Source organism: Heterodontus francisci, chromosome 23 (assembly GCF_036365525.1).
Source record: "Heterodontus francisci isolate sHetFra1 chromosome 23, sHetFra1.hap1, whole genome shotgun sequence".
NCBI lineage: Eukaryota > Metazoa > Chordata > Chondrichthyes > Heterodontiformes > Heterodontidae > Heterodontus > Heterodontus francisci.
The window spans coordinates 67,891,942-67,916,521 of NC_090393.1; the positions used below are offsets into that span (position 1 = coordinate 67,891,942).

The following is a 24,580-nucleotide window of genomic DNA, read 5'->3' on the forward strand; positions in this document are numbered from 1 at the left end:
ACTTCTCTGAGATTCTCATAGCTGAGCTTTACTTTAAGGGCCCTCAGCCACTGGTCAAAAGCCAGCTGCTTACTTCTTTCAACCTCCAGATAAGTTTGATTAGCTTGCTTCTTGAGGGTTCTATACTTTTGGCGATAGGCTTTGGGTACTAATTCAAATGCCTCGAGGATAGCATTTTTGGTTAGTTCATAATTTGATAAACTCTCATCTGGCAACAAGGAATAAACTTCATGGGCTTTTCCAGTTAGCTTGCCAGGTCTCAGCTGGCCATTTTAGCTGCCTCGCCAGTTTCTCACAGGACACAAAAAATGTTTCTACATCCTCCTCATTGAATTTTGGAATTAGGTGAGCTAGTTTTAACAATTTTGTACCCAGCCCTGAATTACGCTCCTCCATATGGTCCATGCTTTCGCTGGGGTTACTCTGTCGCCCCCTAGTTAACTCAAACCACTTCAGCTGGGTTTTCTTCACATTACTTCCAGAATATTCTTTTTAGCTCTCTCTACTCTCTCTCGTTCCTTCTCCTTGTCTTTCTCTCCTCTCTTCCTTTCTCTTCATGTTCCTTCTGGAAGGCTTTCTCTTTCTCCCTCTCCTGCCTCTCCCTTTCTCTTTCCCTGTCTTCTAATTCAAGTTACCTTTGTTCCAATTGTATCTTTGCTAGAAGTACCCTCTCTGGGTCTGCTTCTAACCCTGTTTCTGTTTCTTCAGATTCAAGGGAAAAATGGTCAGCCACTACCCTTAGGAGTTCAGACTTCCTAGCCTTGCCACGCACAGTGATCTCACACTGCTCAGCCATTTTTCCCAACTCCTCCATAGAAAGTGCTTTCAACTTAACCCAAGTTACTTCACCCTGGCTTGGAGAGCTACTAGCTTCAGTTGCAGACATGTTAGTATTCAAGCACACACAACCACAAGAAAATTTGTATTGAAATCTTGCTCTTTTTTTGATTGGGAACAATTTGGCTTCTCACTTCCAATTTCTCTCGTTTGTCTGTGGGTAAAATTCCGGATGCTAGCAGCCAGATTGCTGTTACGACCAGGTGAAAAAGGTGTCTAGGGTTCCCTTTCAGCCTTCAACTGGTCTTACCGTAACAGGGTTTAATTTTAAACACACTTTTTAGCTCCCCCTTGGTGAATCCTTGTTCACCACTTTCCAATTATAAGGCAAAGAAACTAGCACACAAAACAGATTTAAAGAAGAAAAGTGAAATTTTATTAAACTTGAACTCTAATTCGGTTAACACCTGCGGATACAAGACATGCCCACGCTAGCATGCATACACAATACACGCATGCAGATGGGACAGAAAAGAGAAGAAAAAATAAAGTGGAAAAGCTTGAGGCAATATCTGAAGAGGGTTATTGTTACGGATCTTCGAGCTCACTGTAGAGTCCTTGATTGCGGGTAGATCCTCTCATGGGGTTCATGTGTCTTGAGCGGATTCAAAGGCTTGTGAGAAAGAGATGGGAGCAGACAGACAGGAGAGGCTGTGGCGAGCCAGTCAGGAGAGATCTTCTCAGGCCAGGAGCATTCTGCTTTTCTGCCCAAACAATTTGTACAAATTTAAAAAACTCAGGTTGCCCAGCAGGTTAGTCATGTGACTAGCTGATTTGACCGTGTCTATTTGTGTATTCAGCCAACTTAGCAGTCAACCTGGAATATGAGTTCCCCCACCTTCAATGTATGGTCATCAAAAGTCCATTGTGGGTTGAATGTGTCAGGTAATGGCTGCTTTGTCCTTCCAAACACTATTATGCAAATGTGTTTTCCAGCCATTTTGTTTAACAAGTCCTTTCTTCACTCCAGTAACAGTTTAAAATTAATGTTCGTGACAAAATTAATGTGCCTCATTCTTGGCAGGTGGGGCTCTAGCATGACATGGACAAAGAGCAGGCATTTGAAATGCGGTTTCCGACCTGCCTGAAGATCAAAGTGGAAGACCCAGAAAAGACCTCTCTCTGTAGAGGAAACTTGCATCTCTTGAAAAGAAACCCTGTATTTGAAAGGTGGCAGATTCCTATTGCCACTTGTCTCTGAAGAATTCCTGCATCCTGTGTGGTTACTGTTTCGTCATGTGGTTTTGGAAATCCTAGAACCTGAATAAAGCTTCTACTACTATACTGCTGCTGTGAGTCCAAAGCAAACCTGTTCCTACACCCCTACTGAAAGACCTAAGTGACACCTGCTGCAGCTGAACTGTCTTGAACGCCTACCCATCCATCAACCTTCGAGTGGCATCCGACTATTCAACTCTGGACACCTCACCCAAGCGAAGAATTACCTACCAGAATGTGACAAACTGAATTATTTTATTATTCCTTTTATTCATATGAAACAGCTTTAAACTAGAATCTGTTTTCCCCCGGTTAACTGTTTTTTTTTTAATCTATGAGGACTAGGGAAATAAGGAGCTTTCATATATATATATAATTTATCTTATTAGTGGTTAAGACATTTTTTTCCAATAAATAGTTATTGTTGTTGTTGTTTACAGAAACCTGGTTGGTGTGCTTTATTCTGGAGGATAAATAGAGTGTTTAATTGTCTATTCTTCGATAGGTGGGAAAATTCATTGATTTGCTGTGAGAAGTTGGACTGAATTAACAGTGCATTTCTCCCGGCTTGGTCGTAATATATTAATTGGGGACTCTTGCGGGATCAAATCCATCGCTAACAATGTTAATTGCAAGGGGAGTATATAACTGAAATAGAAAAATAAAAAGAACCAGGTTTCTTGTGTAATAGGGTAGCGTCTACACCACTGGAATGGCATTAGCAGTTGTTGCAGTTTTTCTGGGAAAGGAGAATGTGTCCCTCGGTGTCTTGAAAACTTTAACCAAGAGTAAACTAAAAGATTTGGCAGCACACTTGGGGTTAGAATTGAAATCAGGTGCTTAAAAAAGCAGAGATAATTGACGTAATAGCCCAACATTTAAAATTGGAAGAAGAAGAAAGTAAATCAGAGGACGATGCAGTTGATTGGCTAAAATTCAGTTACAACTAAAAAACTTGAGCAGGAACAAGAAATGGAAAAACCTAGGCTTCAACATGAAAATGAAAAAGCAACAGAATTGAAAAGACTTGAGGCTGAGAAAGAATTGACAATAAAAAAAACTTGAATTTGAAAGAGAGAGCATTTGAGAAAGTGAAAAAGCAAGGGATTCAAATTAAGAGAAATGGAACTAAGCAAAAAGGGTAGTCTGGACTCCAGAGAAAATTCTGGTCAGGAAGAATCTGAATCCAGCCCAGGAGACAGCAAAAAGCTGTTTAAATTTATACAAGTTCTCCCTAAGTTTGAGGAAAGGGACATAGAAGCATTTTTAATTTCTTTTGAAAAAATAGCCAAACAAATTAAATGGCCAAAGGAAAGCTGGACTCTGCTAATGTAAAGCAGGTTGATGTGCAGAGCTCATGAAGTTTATGCCATGCTTTCTGAAAAGGCTTCTGCAGATTATGAGATGGCAAAAAAGGCTATTCGCGCTGCGTATGAGTTAGTCCCTGAAGTTTACTGACAGAAGTTTCAGAATTCCAGAGATTGGCTGGGCAAACGTATGTAGAGTTTGAGAGGTTAAAGCAAATTAACTTTGATCATTGGATACAGACAGTAAAGATGGAAGCCACATATGAGAACCTTCCAGAACTGATTCGTGCGGAAGGGTTTAAAAATTCAATCCTTGCAGTAGTGAGAACTCATGTAGAGAACCAGCAAGTTTTAACAGCCAGACAAGCAGCGGAAATCACTGATGATTTGGAGCTTGTGAATATGCCAAAACCCTTTGTCTGTCAACCCCACAAACTCGAGAAGTATAGAAAGTGAGAGGGTGAAAGGAAGGCAATTAGCTGGGGACAAGAAGGGACAGCTGGGAAAGCCCCAGGATCCCCTCCTCAGGCCAGAAAGGAAGGTGCTGAGGGTAGAAGTGAGGTCCACAAGCCAAAGTGTTATCATTCGTTCAGAATGCTGTAAGTTGCAAGGTAAACCCGTGGGACTTGTTGGGGTACACAAAGCTAATGCAGAGAAAGGGGCTCTGACTGAGAGGACAGCAGACCAGGCTGTAGCATTGACGGCAACTGTAATACCAGATACAAAAACCAAAGTGAGTGTAGGGGTTGAGAATAAGATACCTAAAAGTTATAGTGAATTCTTGTCAAAAGGAAAAGTAACTCCATCTCGCTCAAGTGAGGCAAACCTATTGTTATACGAAGAGATACAGAAGCAACTGAAACTCTTTTGCTGAGGAAAGGTATAACATTTCCACCGGAGAGCGCACTGAATGCTAAAGTTTTAATTAATGGTATTGGCGGGGAGCATATACCCGTACGTTTGTATCGAGTGCACCTAAAGTGTGACCTAATGTCTATAATGGTAACCGCAGGAGTTGCCCACAGCTTGCTGGTAGAGGAAATTGGCCTACTTCCAGGAATGATTTGGCCAGAGCAAAAGTATCAGTTTCTCCTGTAATCACAGAGAAACCAAGTGAAGTTAAAGGAACAGAACAATTACAGGAACAAGTTCCAGGAATATTTCCTGCGTGTGTAGTAACCTGAGCAATGGCTAAACAGGTTCCATTGTCGGAGGTAAGATTGGCACCACAGACAGATAGCCAAGTATCTGAAACTTTCCTTGGGGATTTAGATAATCCAAATGAGATGTTCAACTAATCTTCTTTAATTACAGCACAACAAGCTGATCCAGAGTTACATAAAATAGCACAGTCGGCTCTGACAGAAATAGAGGCAAAAGGAGTTCCAGAAGGCTATTATGTTGAAGACGGGGTTCTGATGAGGAAATGGAGACCGCCTCATTGACCTGCGGATGAAGAATGGACGGTTGTTCGACAGGTAGTGGTACCAGCTAAATATCGCCGGGAATTATTAAGGTTAGCACATGACATTCCTCTAGGACATATGGGCATCCAGAAGACCAAATCAAGTGTAAGTCACCATTATTACTGGCCAGGTCTTACCAAGGACATGGTGCAGTTTTGTAGGACATGCCTTACGTGCCAAATGGTGGGAAAACCGCAACCTACCATAAAACCAGCACCCTTAATTCCCATACAAGTTATTGAGGAACCATTTAGTGCAGTGTTGGCAGACTGCGTAGGAGCCTTGCAAAAAACAAAAGTGAGACATCAATATATGGGCGGCACAGTGGTTAGCACTGCAGCCTCACAGCTCCAGGGACTCGGGTTCAATTCTGGGTACTGCCTGTGCAGAGTTTGCAAGTTCTCCCCGTGACCGCGTGGGTTTTCATCGGGTGCTCCGGTTTCCTCCCACAGCCAAGGACTTGCAGGTGATAGGTAAATTGGCCATTGTAAATTGCCCCTAGTGTAGGTAGGTGGTAGGGAATATGGGATTACTGTAGGGTTAGTATAAATGGGTGGTTGTTGGTCGGCACAGACTTGGTGGGCCGAAGGGCCTGTTTCAGTGCTGTATCTCTAAATAAAAATAAAAAATAAAATAAAATATACTCACTTCCAGAGGCCATTCCCTTGAAGATAATTAATGCTAAAGTGGTAGAGAAGTTAACTCAATTCTTTACTAGATATGGATTACCATCTAAAGTTGAATTGGATCAAGGTTCCAATTTTATGTCTAAGATATTTCAAGAGGTCATGGGTAATTTGAGTATCAAACAGTTAAAATATTCAGCATATCACCCACAGACACAGGGAGCTTTAGAAAGGTACCATCAGACTCTCAAAACAAAGATGAGAGCATACAGGTCATGAAAATCCCCATGATTGGGATAAAGGGCTAGAACTTCTTTTATTTGCCACCAGACATTCACCGTATGAGTCTACAGCTTTTAGTCCTTTCGAATTGGTTTACGGACATAAGGTAAGAGGTCCTCTAAAACTCATCAAAGACAGGTTCTTGGAGCAAGGGGGTGAATCTTCGGTACTAGACGATGTATCAGTGTTCCAGGAAAGGCTCACAAAAGTTTGCAATGTGGCTCAGGAACACCTTAAAGCATCCCAAACCACAATGAAAAAATGGGCAGACAAAAACGCAAAGACCCGAACTTTTCAACCAAGGGATGAAGTATTAGTATTATTACCTTTACAGGGTGAACCATTAAAAGCATGCTTCAGTGGTCCGTATAAAGTGGTCAAAAGAGTTGGTAAGGTCAATTATTTGAATGACACCCCAGATCGTCAGAAAAAGAATCGGCTGTGTCATATCAATATGTTAAAGCAATCTTATCGCAGGGAAGAGGATAAGCCAGTACAGGTATGTCAGGTAATAGGGACTGTTGAGAGTGAGGAACGACGGAGGTGGAGGGGCGACATGATAGAGGTTTACAAAGTTAACTACCTGAGCCATGAGCTAATTGGCACAGGGTAAATAAGATTAAAGAGGTAAATGCGTGGCTCAAAGATTGGTGTAGGAGAAATGGGTTCGAATTCATGGGGCATTGGCACCAGTACTGGGGAAGGAGGGAGCTGTTCCGACGGAACGGGCTCCACCTGAATCATACTGGTACCAGAGTCCTGGCTAATCGCATAACTAGGGCTGTAGATAAGGCTTTAAACTAAATAGTGGGGGGGAGGGTTCAGTTGCATGGAAAATTAGGAAGTCAAAGTTAAAGGAGAAGGTAGGAGTGCAGGTTAGTGATGAGGCTGAGTTTCTTTTCCTTTTTCTTAAATAAAGTTGTCTTTCTTTTTTATCATTAATAACAGTTTCATAATTATTGAATAAAAATTGTTGTTTTAACACATTATTTGGTAATGCGTCACTCATTCCTGTTACGTCCAGAGTATGGCTCTGAACCTAAGTGAGACTCCGCAAGGGACTCTCAGGCCCTACAGATTTCCAGTGAGCCAACCAGGAGCCCGAAGAAGAACATGGATGAGACTACAGAGGAGCATCTTAGGGATAAGTTACCCCTGAAAGAAGGGTGGGTTTGACTCATTGAGTAGTCAGATGATCCACTCTTTGAGGCGGAAATCTGGATAGAGGGATCCGCATGTTAATCCTGGCTGTTAAAAGACTTGCAGGTTGATAGGTTAATTGGCCATTATAAATTGCCCCTAGTATAGGTAGGTGGTAGGGAAATATAGGGACAGGTGGGGATGTGGTAGGAATATGGGATTAGTGTAGGATTAGTATAAAGGGGTGGTTGATGGTCGGCACAGACTCGGTGGGCCGAAGGGCCTGTTTCAGTGCTGTATCTCTACAGTAAAAGCAGTCTTAACAATGGGAGCCAAATAATGGCAACAGAAGTGAGGTGTAGCCATCAGGAGCAACTTAGATGAGTATAAAACTAAATTGGCCGTAAACAAAGCTGAATAGGGAAAGAGGAGGAATTGGTAAACCTCTCGAGAAAAAGAGCAGCGCACGGTCGCAGGCCATACTCTGGGTCAGCTCCAGGAAGAAAGGGAAGGGCGTGAGAGTGACAGGGAAAAATATGCCTGAACGATTATAGCAGTTAATTAAGATCGAGACAACCTACAGGGACAGCTCCTTTATCACTGACTCTGGACATTAGTTATCCATGCTCTACCATATATAAGGGGGGGAATTTGAGGATTTTGACCCGGAGTACCAGCCTATCACCGGAAAATGACCCTTCAATTTGAGAAAAGGCTGAAGGAGTAAATGGCAAGAAGTTACAAAGAGAAGGGGAAGGTGGAGGAGATAAAGGAGGGGAAACAGTGAAACCAGGAAGGACCCCGCAAGGGAAATGATGGCCCGAAGTGTTATATATAATTGTGGACTTCCAGGCCACTTTTGAAAAGATTGTAAACAGCTGCAAGAAAGGGAAATGCAAAATCCCCTCAGAAAAAGGGAAAATCAAGGATAGGGGGTCAGGACCTAGAAGGACAGATAGCAGCAGCAGCTGAGGCTGCATTAGAGGCCAAGAAGTGACAGATTGCAGCTGTGACTGGGGAATCCTTACCTTCCTTCTCACTTCCACTGCCTCCTGTTCACCAATGACAGGAACGCTCCAGGCCTGAATACTTGTGTCCACTCAAGTATGATTCTTTGCGGCGACCTTGCGTGAATGGCAAGGTAGGGGAACGGGGAAGAAATTACTGAGTGGACACGGGAGCATCTCATACTGTTATTTATTGAGAGACTCTGTTTAACAGTCCTTGGTCAAGGGGGGAACTGTACGTTCTGGAGGGATTTACCGGGAATGGTTCAATGGGAACAGTGTCTATTCCTCTGGAGTTTGAGGTGGGACCACTACAGACTCACTGGACATGTATATTAATCAAATGGTCAGGCACAGGTGTCGGAGTATTGGGATTGGATTGGATGAAGGCCCACTATGTTGTAGTAGATCTTTGCAATCACTGTTTGTGGAGGGGAGGAAACTATCTTCATTATTCCCCAAGTAAAACATAAACAGAAGGGACGGATAGCTAGTTTACGCTCATAGGGTTTAACTGACTTACTGGAGTCAGTCTCTCCCAGCTTTCAGGAGATAACAACACAGAATGGGGAAGCTTTTGCCTGCCACAAGCATGACTGCAGTTAAGTTAAAGGGGTGTAGGTTAGAATTGATGGAGACCCCATGTCACATCCTCCAAGACAGTATCATTTCCCACAGGAAGCAGAGGTAGATCTGACTACTATGGTTGATTCCTTAGTAGGGCGAGGGGTATTGAGACCAATAGCCACACATGTCAATTCACCTATTTGACCAGTCCGTAAACCAGATGGGTCATGGAGGCTGACGGTGGATTATTGGGTTTTAAATAATAACATTCCTGCCTGTGCACCCACAGTGGCCGCAGTGGCAGATTTTGTAGCAGTCATACCCCAACAGCCACAGTGTTCTCTGTGCTGGACATTTCAAATGGGTTTTGGTTGATTCCCATATGTCAGGAAGATCAATACAAATTTGCCTTTACCTTTAATGGTCAACAGCGTACATGGACGTGCCTTCCACAGGGTTTTCACAATAGTCCGTCCGTATTTCATCAATGTATGGCAAACGAATTGAAAGTTTTCAGCCGACCTGAGTGTTTGATTCAATTTGTGGATGTGGTTTACAAAGAGTGTGCAGGAGCATGCTGTCCTCTTGACAGAGCTGTTACGGTTGCTAGAGAGAGCTGGACTAAAAATGAACCCTTAGAAAGCGTAGATAGGGACTCGAGAGGTTCAGTTTCTGGGACTGGGTCTGAGAACAGGAGAAAGGAGTATCGATCAACCAAAAAGGGAGACAGTAGCTAAGATTGCCTGCCTCACCTTAGTGACTAGGTTTCGGTCTTTCCTTGGACTGATGGATTATTGTACAGAGTTTATTGAAGATTATGGGGGAAAGTCAGCTCCACTGCTAACACTGTTGCAAAAGGGAGAGCTGTGGAACTGGTCACCCCAATGTGATGAAGGACTGAAACAGGACCTTCAGGGGGCACTGGCATTGGGAATGGTCAGTTCGAAAAAGGGATTCGCTTTGGAAACAGCAGCTAGCAATAGCAGCCTTAGCACAGTATTGACGCAGGAGATTCATGGGAAGTATAGACCAATGGCATATGCTTCCCGAGTATCAACTGAAGTAGAGAAGGCATATTTGATATGCGAGCGCCACCTTCTGGCCTATAAGGCATTTTGCAGTCTACAATGGAATTCAGACTATAACCTTGTGAACCCCAACAAGATTATTACTAGAAGGAAAAATTAAGGATGGAACAGTATCTAGTATTGCTCGATGGGCCCTGCTTTTACAGGGCACAATCCTGAAGGTGTAGTCACTACAAGATCCTAAATTAGCAGCAAATCTGTTATACACAGTGGCACAGTGGTTAGCACCGCAGTCTCACAGCTCCAGCAACCCAGGTTCGGTTCTGGGTACTGCCTGTGCGGAGTTTGCAAAGTTCTCCCTGTGACCACGTGGGTTCCCTCCGGGTGCTCCGGTTTCCTCCCACATGCCAAAGACTTGCGGGTTGATAGGTAAATTGGCCATTGTAAATTGCCCCTAGTGTAGGTGGTATGAGAATTGAGGGAAGGTGGGGATGTGAGGGGGAAATGGGATTAATGTAGGATTAGTATAAATGGGTGGTTGATGGTTGGCACGGACTTGTTGGGCCGAAGGGCCTGTTTCGGTTCTGTATCACTCTATGACAAAGGAGAACCACACAAATGTTCAGCTGAAGGTATCTGGGACATAAGGAAAAGCTTTAAAGCAGAAATACACCCAAATGGGTGAGACATCTATATAGATGGATCAAGTTTGATAGTGACAGATGAACGGCAAACAGGTTGTGGGATTTACCACTCAGAAAATCTGATGTGGTTAGATCTACAACTTCCTAACCACTTGAGTGTTCAGCAGGCACAGTTAGCAGCTGTAGCCTATTGTGGTTCTGAATCCAGCAGAGTTTTCACCATCTTAGACCATTTGCTCAGCTTCAATGTTCACATGGAATGCTTTGACCGAGTTCCTGGCAATATGGGAAAGATGGGGATACATCTCAGCAGACAGTAAGCCACTGACTGTCAGACCCCTGTTACAGGCTATTTTGCAGGTGATCCTACATAGGCCAGGGTGGTATTACATTCATGAAGAAAAAGCCCATTCTAAATCAGAACCCAGATGGGAAGAGAATAGTAAAGCCAACGAGCTGACAAGGGGCTAAAACAAGGCTACCATGGGATCCCTTTGCCGGGGGAAGGGCACAATGCATTACTGGATGTGGGACTGAGGGAATACCATTGCCCCTTGATCCAACTAAAGCCCAGAATCAAGATCCAGTATTGAAGGTAGCCACTGAGGCTCTGAATAAAGGGGAACCCATAGAAGGATCATTGAGAGGCCCCGAAATCAACATAGAACAGGAGATGATACTCAAAAGTGATAGATGGATAGTACCAAAGGCATATCACCGGGAAATGATGGAATTGGTCCACGGAGGTCCAGAAGCGGTTCACCCGGAACTGGAAATCACTTGGGAAAGGTTATAACATGTTGGATGGTGGCCTGGGATGAGAAGGGATGTGGAGCATATGTGTCAGCGATGTTTGATCTGTGCTGCTCATAATCCTGACACACAAAAGATGAGGTACCTGTACTACACACTAGGAGAGTTGAGGGTCCGTGGCAAGCGTTCAAAATGGATTTTATAGGACATTTGCCTCGAACAAAGAAGGAGAACAAGTATTGTCTGGTGCTAGTGGATAACATCACCAAATGGGTAGAGGCATTCCTCTGTAAGCCCGCAACAGTAATGTGGACAGCTAAGACACTGGTACGAGAAGTGTTTACAAGGTGGGGTTTACCTGAAATTGTGGAATTCGACCAAAGAAGTCAGCTTATTGGTCAGGTAATGCAACAGACTCGACAACTGCTAGGAATTGAGGGAAAGTGGCATGTGCCTTACAACCCACCACCATCTGCAATAGATTAGATTAGATTAGAGATACAGCACTGAAACAGGCCCTTCGGCCCACCGAGTCTGTGCCGACCATCAACCACCCATTTATACTAATCCTACACTAATCCCATATTCCTACCAAACATCCCCACCTGTCCCTATATTTCCCTACCACCTACCTATACTAGTGACAATTTATAATGGCCAATTTACCTACCAACCTGCAACTCTTTTGGCTTGTGGGAGGAAACCGGAGCACCCGGAGAAAACCCACGCAGACACAGGGAGAACTTGCAAACTCCACACAGGCAGTACCCAGAATCGAACCCGGGTCCCTGAACCACCTGCAGTGCTAACCACTGCGCCACTGTGCCACCCTCTAGTGGACCATATGAATTTTTTTTTATTCATTCATGGGATGTGGGTGTCGCTGGCCAGGCCAGCATTTATTGCTCATCCCTAATTGCTCTTGAGAAGGTGGTGGTGAGCTGCCTTCTTGAACCCCTGCAGTCAATATGGGGTAGGTACACCCACAGTGCTGTGAGGAAGGGAGTTCCAGGATTTTGACCCAGCGACTGTGAAGGAACGGTGATATAGTTCCAAGTCCATGAATCACACAATCAAAACAGCACTGAGGAAAGAGTTAATGCCCCGAGGGGGGAAACAGAATGAAATTCTATCACTGATACTTATGAATATCAGGGCAAGAAGGTCTAAGGGAATCTGATATTCTCCCCATGAGTTGGTCACAGGAAGCCCTATGAGAACCCCTGTACACCTGTGGGTGCCCACTCTAACTGAGAGACAGATCAAAGAGGTTACTAAGGAACAGATCATGTCAAATCTCCTACAAACCTTGCAAACCTCCACTATGAGGCCGCAGGACAAATAAGGAGGGCACATCATGCTAATAAACTGTTCCTAGAACCGGCCAAACCACAAGAGTGGAAAATCGGTCAGAAGGTTATGGTGTGAAATTATGTGAAGGCTGGTCTGGTTGAACTGCTATACAAAGGACCATATAGCATTGTGGATAAAGCCAGCTCAATGGTGTATGCAGTCCAACTTCCTAAGCAGGTTAAGTGGTTTCATATTAATCAAATGAAACTATTTGAAGCAGAACATTTGACGAAAGGGAAGGCAGCCAGCATCAGGCCCATAGACCAAGTGTATGGGATCCAGAAGAACCACCTCGAAGGGGATGCCAGAGGAGAAGTTCAAGCTGGGAACCTGTCCAGGGAGGCGAAGCACTGGCAAAGGTATACATTACAAAGACAGGACTTGATGGGAGAGGGCTCAGGTGATTCATTCCCGGGTAGAAGGGATAGAGTTAATAAAGGCCATAGGGGAGAGAAGCAATGTTGTTAACCCTTAACTATTAGCCATTGTCCGAAAGAAAAAAAAGTTTTCGCCCATAGAGCTCGATGTATTTTTGTTTTGTGTTTCAGAAAATCCAGATTGATAACCAATTGAGGATTGGGCCCAAACATTAACGATCAGTTACCTATCAATAGCCATCCACGCTCTGGAAGAGGTGACAGCAGTTTATTTCAGTAATCCAGATCGGAAAGGCGACTTCTTTGATTGGTCGCTAAGGTTGGACCATGATTTTGCTTTTACCGAACCCCAGGTAGTTTCTGGGGAGCCGGGGAGGGTACACATGTGGGAATACCATGGAGAGATTAAAGAGGACTGTTCAGGCAATTGCTCTCTTCAAGGAACCCAACAGGTATGGCGAGTTAAGGAAGGAAAATCTGTGAGTTAAGGAAATCTGTGAGTTTCAATGGAAGGTACTTATGTCGGAGTATGATACTACTCTGCCCCTTAGACATTCCACGTTTGTTGCTTTAAGAGAAGTTGAGGAGGGTAGCGAATAGAAAATGGTAGGAGGTTATAGCCCAGAAGACAACCCAGGAATAATGATGACAAGCCCACCTGATAATTATATCCAGTTATGTTGGTCCAAGTGGCAGGGTAAATTCCATTCAGAAACTATATGTTTCTTAGGGGGGGTGATGATGTCCCACGGTCAGCAAAAAGGGTGCCCCCGAGATAAAGTGTATATTAGACCCCATATCTCTAGATGGAGATCAAACCAAGGCAAGGAGACTCCTATTTTATGGACTAAACTCGTCCCATGTGGTCCTGATGGTGATGGTAGTTATAAATAAGGGGACCCATAGATTATGTTACAGTGGGAAGCCCCACAGTGTTTTAAAAAACTATAACATACATTCCAAATTGTCTGACACATAGGGAAGGACCAAGAAGTGGTTTGGTGTTAGTCCCAATGTCCTGAATTTGACAGGAATGACATTACGAAGTTGGTCATTGGCAAAAACACGAACACTGTATAAAAATTTGTTACGCCAAGCCGTTGAGTTGGGCATAAAATTAGATGGAGGACAGGATCACTAGGAGCAAATTTAAGTTCTGAACACAATTGCATCCAGAAGTAAGAGGGGGTTGATAAAGGATTTGGCGACAGGATTTAATAACGGAGCTTCAGTGGTAAATACTATAGATCTAGCCACATTGAATGATGCAACTAAAAATCTTAAAATACAACTCAAGAATATTGTGTGGGAAGGGAACACCAATTGGGACACGCAATTATGGGATCAGGTAATGACAACTAATGTCTGTGCCGGCTGAAAAAACTAGCTGTCCATCATAATGCCCAAGGGATATGGGGAAAAAACGGGAACAGGGTACTGAATTAGACGAACAGCCATGATCTTTGTTGAATGGCGGAGAAAGCCTGAAGGGCCGAATGGCCTACTCCTATTTTCTATGTTTCTATGTAATATAATCCCACCTTCCAGCACCTGGTCCTAGCCTTGCAGATTCCAGCACTTCAGGTGTATGTCCAGGTACCTTTTAAAAGAGTTGAGGGTTTCTGCCTCCACCACCGATCCGGGCAGTGAATTCCAGACACCCACCACCCTCTGGGTGAAAAAGATTTTTCTCATGCGAGTTAATTAGGGAAGACCATAATGCCTTGGTAAAAGCGGCTCAAAATGATGCGTGTGTAATGTACAGGTCCTGGCTGGAACAAACCCGAGAGAACATGAGACAGGTGCAAGAGGGCGAAGTCCCTTCATAGATTACTAGTGATCATTTAACTTTCTTGTCAAGTATAAAAATAGCATCACAGCCTGCCAATTGAGGGGATTGGTTCAGCCTTACTCAGTCCAGGTTAAATGTGAAATTTCTAACTGGACCATCATTGGCTTAATTCTGCATCTTCCAGTAGTGACGGGTGAGACTAAACCTTGTGACTATATCAGGTGGAAAACATAGGATTGATTCAGGATGGCAGTCATATACATCACACTACCTATCCATATGCAGTACATCTGGGAGATTATGTATTAGGAATCCGGCTGGAAGGGTGTAATACACGGGGAGAAGTGATTGTGTGTCCGTATGAGATAAGGGATCATCCCAAAGCAACATGTGGGTTTAATCAAACACGAGTGGACTGCGCAATGGAGGCTGTTAGAGCTGACCTAAAGCTGACGAAAACTGCATATGTAGGAGAAGGGGAATACTGTGTTACCACCATAGAAAAGGAATATAATTACGAATACAAAAAAAACATGCTCTGTTCCCGAAGTGACCATTTGTTTTATCCCAGAAACACCTGTCAGAATTGGTGACCAAGAATTGATAAGTATTTACTATCATAATATCACAGAAATTAATGTAAATGATAGAATGAAGGGACAATTACGGGAGTATGTGGAAAGATTCAGTTATCATGTCCACAGATGCCCTAACAACAGAGAGAATTAAGAGAGAGCATTACTAAATCCCAAAAAGTGTATTTCCGCTTGCAGTAACATAATAAGTATATTAATAAAAAAGACTGATGATATCAAGACTACCACGTGGTGGGAGGATTTCTGGAATTGGAGCATCAATGTCAATGTTCAACCATGGATTCGGATTATATTGCATGTGTTCAATTACTGATAATTCTGTCTCAGTTAGTTAATTGCTGTTTACAATGACGCGTAAGTAAATTGTATCAACAATTGCCCTCACAAGTAACTGAACTCAAATCTTTACAAGCTTTGAATCCCCAATGGGATATAAAATAGATCATTCCAAATGGATAAATTACAAAAAGTAGCTATCTTGATTATAAAATACTGCTGTAATTTGTATCTTAAAGAGGGAGGCTGTAGACCTGATGCCATTACTTTTTGCACTTTTATATTTTTGCATTGTACTTCTGCTTTGCTCTTGATTTTTAAAAAGAACGTGTATTGAATTTTTAAAGGTTACTATGTGGACATTGATTTAAATCAAAGTGTGATTGTGCTCTGATTAAGTCAAGTAATTAATCAATTATGTAATCAGTAGTAATATTATTAACTGTAAACTTGTTTGTCCCAAGAACTCCTTTGTTTTGCTTTCATGCTGGTCAAAGTAGTCCATGTTCAGAGCTGTTGTTTTGTCTGAACTACTGTTTTACTCTTCTTACTAGATTCTTAAGAAATAAAGGTTGTTTCCTATTGTTTAAACAGGACTCAGTTCTTACAGTATTTAATGACCCTTGAACTACAAGCCAGGACAATGGATAGCCTTGCACATGGGGCGGTCCACTATGGAGTCAGGAGATGGAGTTTAATTGATGGCAGATGAGAGACACCATGAAAGGATGTGTAAACGGCCTGAGCGGCCTCGTAGTGTCTGTGAGAAGTTGATAAGAACTCATGGTTGTCAGACTCTTGTTTTGAGAAAATCTGGATGAAGGCCTCATGGCGCAGTGGTTAGCACCGCAGTCTCACAGCTCCAGCGACCTGGGTACGATTCTGGGTACTGCCTGTGCGGAGTTTGCAAGCTCTCCCTGTGACCGCGTGGGTTTTCGCCGGGTGCTCCGGTTTCCTCCCACAACCAACAACTTGCAGGTTGATAGGTAAAGTGGCAATTATAAATTGCCCCTAGTATAGATAGGTGGTAGGGGAATTGAGGGAAGGTGGGGATGTGAGAGGGTAATGGGATTAATGTAGGATTAGTATAAATGGGTGGTTGATGGTCGGCACAGACTCGGTGGGCTGAAGGGCCTGTTTCAGTGCTGTATCTCTACATCTACATCAAGGCTGGAATGGAGCCAGAAATTGGGCTTAAAGGGAGCGTAGCATCCAACATTCGGGTCTGCAGGCGAAGTGGACTCGTCAACCACTGAAGGCTATGGAAGAAGGGACGTCGGAGTGACTGACCAGAGAGTCCACCCGTGTGCAAGGTTAGTCAGAGACTTGGTGATGTATGTACCAAGGGGAAACGAACAGACTAATTTGTGGTTATAGCATTTGTGCTGTAAGAAAGTTGTCCTTCTATACAAAGTGTTTCTTTTTCATCTTTAATAATTATTGAATAAAAATTGTTGTTTTAACACATTATTTGGTATTACATCATTCATTCCTGTTACGTCCAGAATACAGTTCCGAACCTAAGTAAGACTCCGCAAGGGACTCTCACGTCCTACACCATGCAGGTGCAGCAAGCAATTATGAAGGCAAATGGTATGTTGGCCTTTATTGCAAGAGGATTTGAGTACAGGAGTAAAGAAGTCTTGCTGCAATTGTACAGAGCCGTGGTGAGGCTGCATGTGGAGTACTGTGTACAGTTTTGGTCTCCTTACCGAAGGAAGGATGTACTTGCTATAGAGCGAGTGCAACGATGGTTCACCAGACTGATTCCTGGGATGGCAGGATTGTCCTATGAAGGGAGATTGAGGACAAGGGGCCTGTATTCTCTAGAGTTTAGAAGAATGAGAGGTGTTCTCATTGAAGCATGCAAAAATCTTATAGGGCTCGACAGGGTTGATGCAGGAAGGGTGTTTCTCCTGGCTGAGGGGTGTAGAACCAGGGAACACAGTCTCAGAGTAAGACGTAGGCCATTTATGACTAAGATGAGGAGGAATTTCCTCACTCAGAGGGAGGTGAATCTTTGGAATTCTCTACCCCAGAGGGCTGTGGAGGCTCAGTCATTGAGTATATTCAAGACAGAAATCAATAGATTTCTAGATATTAAAGATATCAAGAGATATGGGGATAATGCTGGTCATAGAGCTGGAGGGCCTCCTATTGGTCCGCTAGCTTTGAGAGCCCGCATGCATCCTTAATTGAGTGGTAAGTATGCCCTCTGGCCACTAATTGGCCAATTCGGGAGAAATCACTACTAGGTGACTGCTTCCCCACACAATGAGGAGTTGGGATTCCCATTTGACCTTGACGTCAGGATCCCACCCCAAAACCCAAAGTCCTGCCCAAACTCTTCCACCCATAACCACAACCCCACAATGACATGAAGCCTCATTACCACTGCTTGCTTCCTTGTTTACCTAGCTATGCACATCTTCTGTCGTTCTTCATTCTCACCAACATCTTTCGTTCCTAGAGAAAATAAAGACCCCAGCTGCCAACTCTGGCCCTACACATGACACGGTAATGGGTTTGGCATTGCCTTATCAACTGACACAGCATTCCCTTGGCTTCTGTTTTTGATGATGTTTCAACAAATCAGTCATAATGTCCCATCCTCGCCATTCCCCCAGTAACACCCATCTTCTTATCCACAAATTCAACAGCTTCAGGCTCCGTGGCAAAACCAACTTGATTACTGAACACCAGATCAGGCTCCGCTATCTTAAAAAATATCACCTGTTCCTTTCTATTATCTTATTAATCCTAGGCCATCTTGAGGAACTACCTTCTTCAACCTCCCTCCCTGTCATAGAGTTATACAGCACAGAAACAGGCCCTTCGGCCTACCGTGTCTGCGCCGGCTATCAAGCACCTAACTATTCTAATCCCATTTTCCAGCACTTGGCCCGTAGCCTTGTATGCTATGGCATTTCAAATGCTCATCTAAATATTTCTTAAATGTTGTGAGGGTCATCTTCAACCATACATCGAACACCAGTTGCAATTAGCACCTGGATTTGTTTCCAAATTTGTATTCACACAGTTGCATCAGATTATGTTCTCTGTGATCACGCCTAGCTTCAACCTCACAACACTACTCAACTTCTCACTTATACCCACAAAGCACTCACCAGACTCATCTCTGCTGTGAGATTCACCTCTTGCTTCTTTGAGCCCTCCCAACTCAATTCCCAACCACTCTACTTCCTATCCTTGGCCCAATGCTGGTCAACATCCCACTCCTTAGGCACTGTTCCTATCTCTTCAAAACTGCTGCAATCTCTGCGAAACTGCTTGCTCCTTAAAAGCTATCCTTGAGGCCTCCATTTTTTCCAACTACCATTCGACCATCAATCCCCTCTTCCTAAATGTGACAGGTTTCTGCCCCTCTCTCCCTTTTCAATTTTCATAATTTTCCAATCCTCACTGGATACAGGTGTGGTGCCGGAGGATTGGAAGTCTGCTAACATTGTACCTTTGTTTAAAAAGGGAATGAGGGACAGACCGAATAACTACAGGCCAGTCAGTCTAACCTCAGTAGTGGGCAAATTATTGGAATCAATTCTCAGAGACAGGATTAACTGTCATTTAGAAAGGCACGGAGTAATAAAGGATTTGCTATGGGATCGTTCTGACCAACTTGATTGAATTTTTTGAGGAGATAACAAGAAAGATTGATGAGGGTGGTGCAGTTGATGTGGTCTACATGGATTTTAACAAGGTCCAACATGGCAGACTGGTTAAAAAAAATAAAAGCCCATGGGATCCAGGGGAATGAAGCAAGCTGGATACAAAACTGGCTCAGTGGCAGGAAACAAAGGGTAATGGTTGACGGGTGTTTTTGCGATTGGAAGGCTGTTTCCAGTGGGGTTCCGCAGGGCTCAGTACTAGGTCCCCTGCTTTTTGTGGTATATATTAACGATTTGGACTTAAACATAGAAGGCATGAAGAAGTTTTAGATGACACAAAAATTAGCCGTGCGGTTGACAGTGAGGAGGGAAGCTGTAGACTGGAGGAAGATATCAATGGACTGGTCAGGTGGGCAGAAATTGGCAAATGGAATTCAACTCGGAGAAGTGTGCGGTGATGCATTTGGGGAGGTCAAACAAGGCAAAGGAATACACAATAAATGGGAGGACACAGAGGTGCAGAGGAAATAAAGGACCTTGGATTGCATGTCCACAGATCCCTGAATGTAGCAGGACAGGTTGATAGGGTGGTTAAGAAGGCATATGGAATACTTTCCTTTATTAACCTAGGCATAGAAGAGCAGGGTGGTTATGCTGGAACTATACTAACGCTAGTTAGGCCACAACTTGAGCACTGGGTGCAGTTCTGTAAACCTCATTACAGAAAGGATGTAATTGCACTCGAGAGGTTACAGAGTTTACGAGGATGTTGCCAGGGCTGGAAAATTGCAGCTATGCAGAACGATTGGATAGGCTGGGGCCGTTTTCCTCAGAACAGGAGGCTGAGGGGAGATTTGATTAAGGTGTACAAGGTAATGAGGGGCCTGGATGCAGTGGATGTGAAGGACCCACTTCCCTTAGCAGAGGGGTCAGTGACTAGTGGGCATAGATTTAAAGTGATTCGTAGAAGGATTAGAGGGGAGATGAGGAAAAGTATTTTCATCCAGAGGGTGGTAGGAGTCTGAATCTCACTACCTGAAAGGTGGTAGAGGCAGAAACCTTCAACTCATTTAAAAGGTGTCTGGATATGCACCTGAAGTCCTGTAATCTCCAGGGATACGGATCAAGTGCTGGAAAATGGGATTAGGCTTGGGTGGTTCAATGTTCAGTTGGCACAGACAAGATGGGAAGAGTGGCCTCTTCTGTGCTGTAAATTTTTCTACATTTTCTAAATATTCTAAATATTGGAAAAGGAGGAATATGCAGAAATGTGGGGAGGGGGTCGGGGAGTGGCAGTATGTGAATTGCTCCTTTCGAGGGCCAGCGTGGACACGTTGGGCCGAATGACCTTCTTCTGTGCTGTAACGATTCAAAACCCTTCGGTTTGCTTTCCTTTCTGCCACAGCAGTGAGACTGCTCCAGTTAAAAATTACCAATAACATTCTATATGACTGACTGCAATGCATTATCCTTCTTTATCCTCCTCAAATTCTCTGCTGCCTTTGAGACTGTCACCTAAACAAATTCCCTCCACTCCTTCATGGCACTACCTAAACAAGTTTCTATTCCTAACTAGCCCAAAGTAGCTAGCACATCTCCTGTAGTGGCAGTTCTGATGAAGGGTCACTGACCTGAAACGTTAACTCTGCTTCTCTCTCCACAGATGCTGCCAGACCTGCTGCGTATTTCCAGCATTTCTTGTTTTTATTCCTGTAGTGGCTTCTTCTCCAATACCTGATCACCTTTGGTGTGATCCAATGTTCCATTTTTGCCCTATTTTATTCCTCATTTATGTGCTCTCCCTTAGCAACATTTTCTGTAAGCATGGGGTCAGCATTCAGATATCCAGCATTACTTCTCCTTTGGTTCCATGATAGTTTCTGTGCTTTTCGACAGTTTATCGAATATCAAATTGTGGATCAGCTAGAACTTTGTGCAGCCCAACAATGGCAAGACCAAATCCAACCTGCTCAGGCCTTGCCAGAAATTCTATGCTGCAGACTCTGATCCCATTGCCCTCACTGGTTCCCTGCTTAAGCTCAACCTGACAATATATAATGTATAATCTCAGTATATTATTTAACGCAAAGGTGATCTTTTAATCCGACAGCCAGTGAGTCAGTAAGTCTAGCAACTTCTAACTCTGAAATATCACACATCTCTGTCCCTACCAATTTTTGCTGAACTCATACCTTTAATATCCCACCACATCCTCATTCCCATATCCAAACCAATTACTCCACATCCCTCCTTATTTCAGAAACCTCCTTAAAAGCTATGCCTTCTATGCTACTTCCAGTCATCGCCTGCAGCCATTCCACCCATCCTTGAGAGAGTTAACCAACTGTGAAGTATCTTGACATGTTTTGTTATGTTAAAGGTCATATATAAGATCATGCAGGTACAGCAAGCAATCTGAAAGGCAAATGGCATGTGGGCCTTTATTGCAAGGAAGGCTTGCTACAATTGTATAGTGTGAGACCACACCTTGAGTATTGTATGCAGTTCTGGTCTCCATATGTAAGGAAGAATATACTTGCATTGGAGGCAGTACAGAGAAGACTCACTAGATTGATTCCTGGGATAAGAGGACTGTCCTGTGGTGAGAGGCTGAGTAAATTGGGCCTACACTCTCTGGAGTTTAGAAAAATAAGAGGTGATCTCATTGAAACATACAAAATTCTTACAGGGCTTGACAGGGTAGACACTGAGAGGTTGTTTCCCCTGGTTGGAGAATCTAGGACATGGGAGCTCAGCCTCAAGATAATAGTAAGGATGAGGATGAACAGAAACTTCTTCTAAGATCAGGACTGTGAATCTTTGGAATTCTCTACTCCAGAGGGTTGTGGATACCCCATTGTTGAGAATATTTAAGGCCAAAACAGACAGATTTTTGGTCTCACAGGGAATCAAGGGTAGGGGAATGGGCAAGAAAGTGGAATTTTTTAAATTCTTTTTATTTTAGAGATACAGCACTGAAACAGGCCCTTCGGCCCACCGAGTCTGTGCCAACCAACAACCACCCATTTATACTAACCCTACAGTAATCCCATATTCCCTATCACCTCCCTACACCAGGGGCAATTTACAACGGCCAATTTACCTATCACCTGCAAGTCTTTGGATGTGGGAGGAAACCGGAGCACCCGGCGAAAACCCACACAGACACAGGGAGAACTTGCAAACTCCGCACAGGCAGTACCCAGAATTGAACCCGGGTCCCTGGAACTGTGAGGCTGCGGTGCTAGCCACTGCACCGCCCATGTTGAGGCAGAAGATTAGCCATGATCGTAGTGAATGGCAGAGCAGGTTCGAGGGCCACATGGTCTGCTCCTGCTCCTATTTCGTAAGTTCTCATAAACATAAGTTGTTGATCACAACAAAATATATTGGCCAGAGTAACAAAACTAAGAAGCAATTACAAAAATGTATTCCCAGATGCTAAATGTCCCATTCATATTTACAGAACTGTTTAATAGGTCAAAAATAATCTCCTAAAGTTAAAACACATCAAGATGTAGACTGTGTGGCACAATATTAAAATACTTGAACTTCAAGAAGCTGAGACCATGTGCAGGAATAACATGCAGGTACTTAGGGCTGGATTTTAAAGGGTCCCCGATGCCGAGAACAGTGGCAGGGGCATGAAGATCGCTATGGATGAGGCGCACCACTGACCCGGTCAGGGACTGGCCCGATCTCAACGGAGGCAGAGAGGCCTCACGGCAGCACCCCCCGCCGCTCGACGATTTCCATATGTAAATAAATTAACCTACCGGAATTAATGAAGGTCCAGTCGCCGCCTGATTTGCCGCACCAATCTTCATTCTGGTGGCCGCACTGCCCGTTCGGGAAAACGAGGCGCAACTCCTGTGGCAAGGCGGAAGGAGGTACTTTTCTCAGTGCAGGAGGGAGGGAGCGGGGTCAAAGTCTTCAGATAGGTTTGGGGGGGGGTGGGGGAAGGTCGTATATTCATGGTAGGTATTCTTGGGGAGGGGTATGGGCAGGAAGGATGGTGGTAAGAGAGGTCGTGGAAAGATATTTTCATTCATTTTTATTACTTTTACGTTCACTGTGTCTTTAAAAATTTAAATGGTCATTTAGGGCTGGAAGCCCTTTAAAAATGGAACCGGACGCTGTTGCTACGCTCGCCTGCCCCCTTCATGTCATCAGGGGGTCACTGCCCCAGCCAAGCTACTGAGCCGCTGTGATGCGCCCTGTGTGTACGGGCCACCATTTTTTTCGCTCGCTGCCTATTTTGGCAGCGGGCATATAGAACCCAACCCATACTGTTCCATGTAGCAGGATGAAATCAGGAAAAGGAATTTCTGATCTAATTCTAAGCCTATTCTGATTCTAATTCTAAGATCTAACTGACAGTAAGGGCTATGCATTATGTGAAACACCAAAACCTCAATACTTACTGGCATCAAAAGCAGCTTTGAGGGCCTGAATGTCTGTTGCAACTCCCGACACTCGATAGATCCCAATCTCCTCCATTCCGCGCCTTTCAATCTCTTCAACACATTGCCGCACTATGTAAGGCACCTTCGACCTTTCCCGTCTGGTAAAGGAGAAAAAATTGTTTAAAGCTGGACAACAATGTTCACAGGTTTTTGTTTTGTAATACATAGATGACAGCTTTTATCCAATACAAGTGCTGTATTTATGTAATATTGAGAGAAACACCTAAAAATATATATTTTTATAAGTTCCTCCCTCTCTTATGCTTTCTGCATCACACACTGCTCCTCAAAGTTTCTGGGTGGCTAAAGGAATGTTAGATTATTTATTGAGTCTTGTGTTACTGATGTACTGGACAACATTTATACCTCAATCAATATCACCAAAAACAAATTATCTGATCATTCATCACACTGCTGTTTGTGGGCCCTTGCTGTGTGAAAATATTCCCTCCATTACAACAATAACTACACTTTAAAAGTACTTCTGCTCTGTGAAATGCTTTGGGACACCCTGGAACATGAAAGGTGCTATTGTTATGATCAAAGCGGGAGGAGTGCACTGTCTTTTCTAGTTCCACTTCTGATGTTCTTATGTTTTTAGTCCGGATAGCCCTACAAATGTTTTGCTTTTCAAGTATATATCCCATTCCCTTTTGGCAGTTACTATTAAATCTGCTTGCACCACTCTTAGGTAGTACATTCCAGGTCATAACAACTTGCTGAGGAAAAAAAATTCTCATCTCATCTCCCGCCTAGTTCTTCTGCTAATTACCTTAAATCTGTGTCATCTGGTTACCAACCCTTCTGCCACTGGAAACAGTTTCTCCCCGTTTATCCAATCAAAATACTTCATAACTTTGAACACTTGTATTGAATCTCCCCAGAATCTACTCTGCTCTAAGGAAAACAGCTTCTCCAGTCTCTTAACATAACTTAAGTCCCTCATCCTTCACACCATTCTGGTAAATCTCTTCTGCACCATCTTCAAGGTCTTAAGGTCCTTCCTCAAGTGTATTGCCCAGAGTGGACACAATACTCCAGCTGAGGCCCAGCCAGTCATTTATAAAGGTTTAGTATATCGTTTTGCTTTTGTACTTCATGCCTCTGTTTACAAAGCCAAGGACCCCGCATGCCTCTGTAACTTCTCCATATTTTGCTCTTTCAGATGCTGACTGATTTGTTATGCACTTGGCCATCTGCGTGAAACAGTACTCTCTCA

General features: G+C 43.7%; 1 protein-coding gene across 2 annotated transcripts in view; it reads right to left on the reverse strand.

The window, feature by feature from the left end:
- si:dkey-91m11.5 (PH_BCR_vertebrate and RhoGAP_Bcr domain-containing protein) overlaps positions 1-24,580 on the reverse strand; it is a 632,155-nt gene that overhangs the window by 28,903 nt on the left and 578,672 nt on the right. For both annotated transcript variants that reach the window (XM_068055461.1, XM_068055460.1), the window contains one exon: positions 23,320-23,459. In XM_068055461.1, the coding sequence (XP_067911562.1) occupies positions 23,320-23,459 (140 nt within the window). The remainder of the gene's footprint in view (positions 1-23,319; positions 23,460-24,580) is intronic.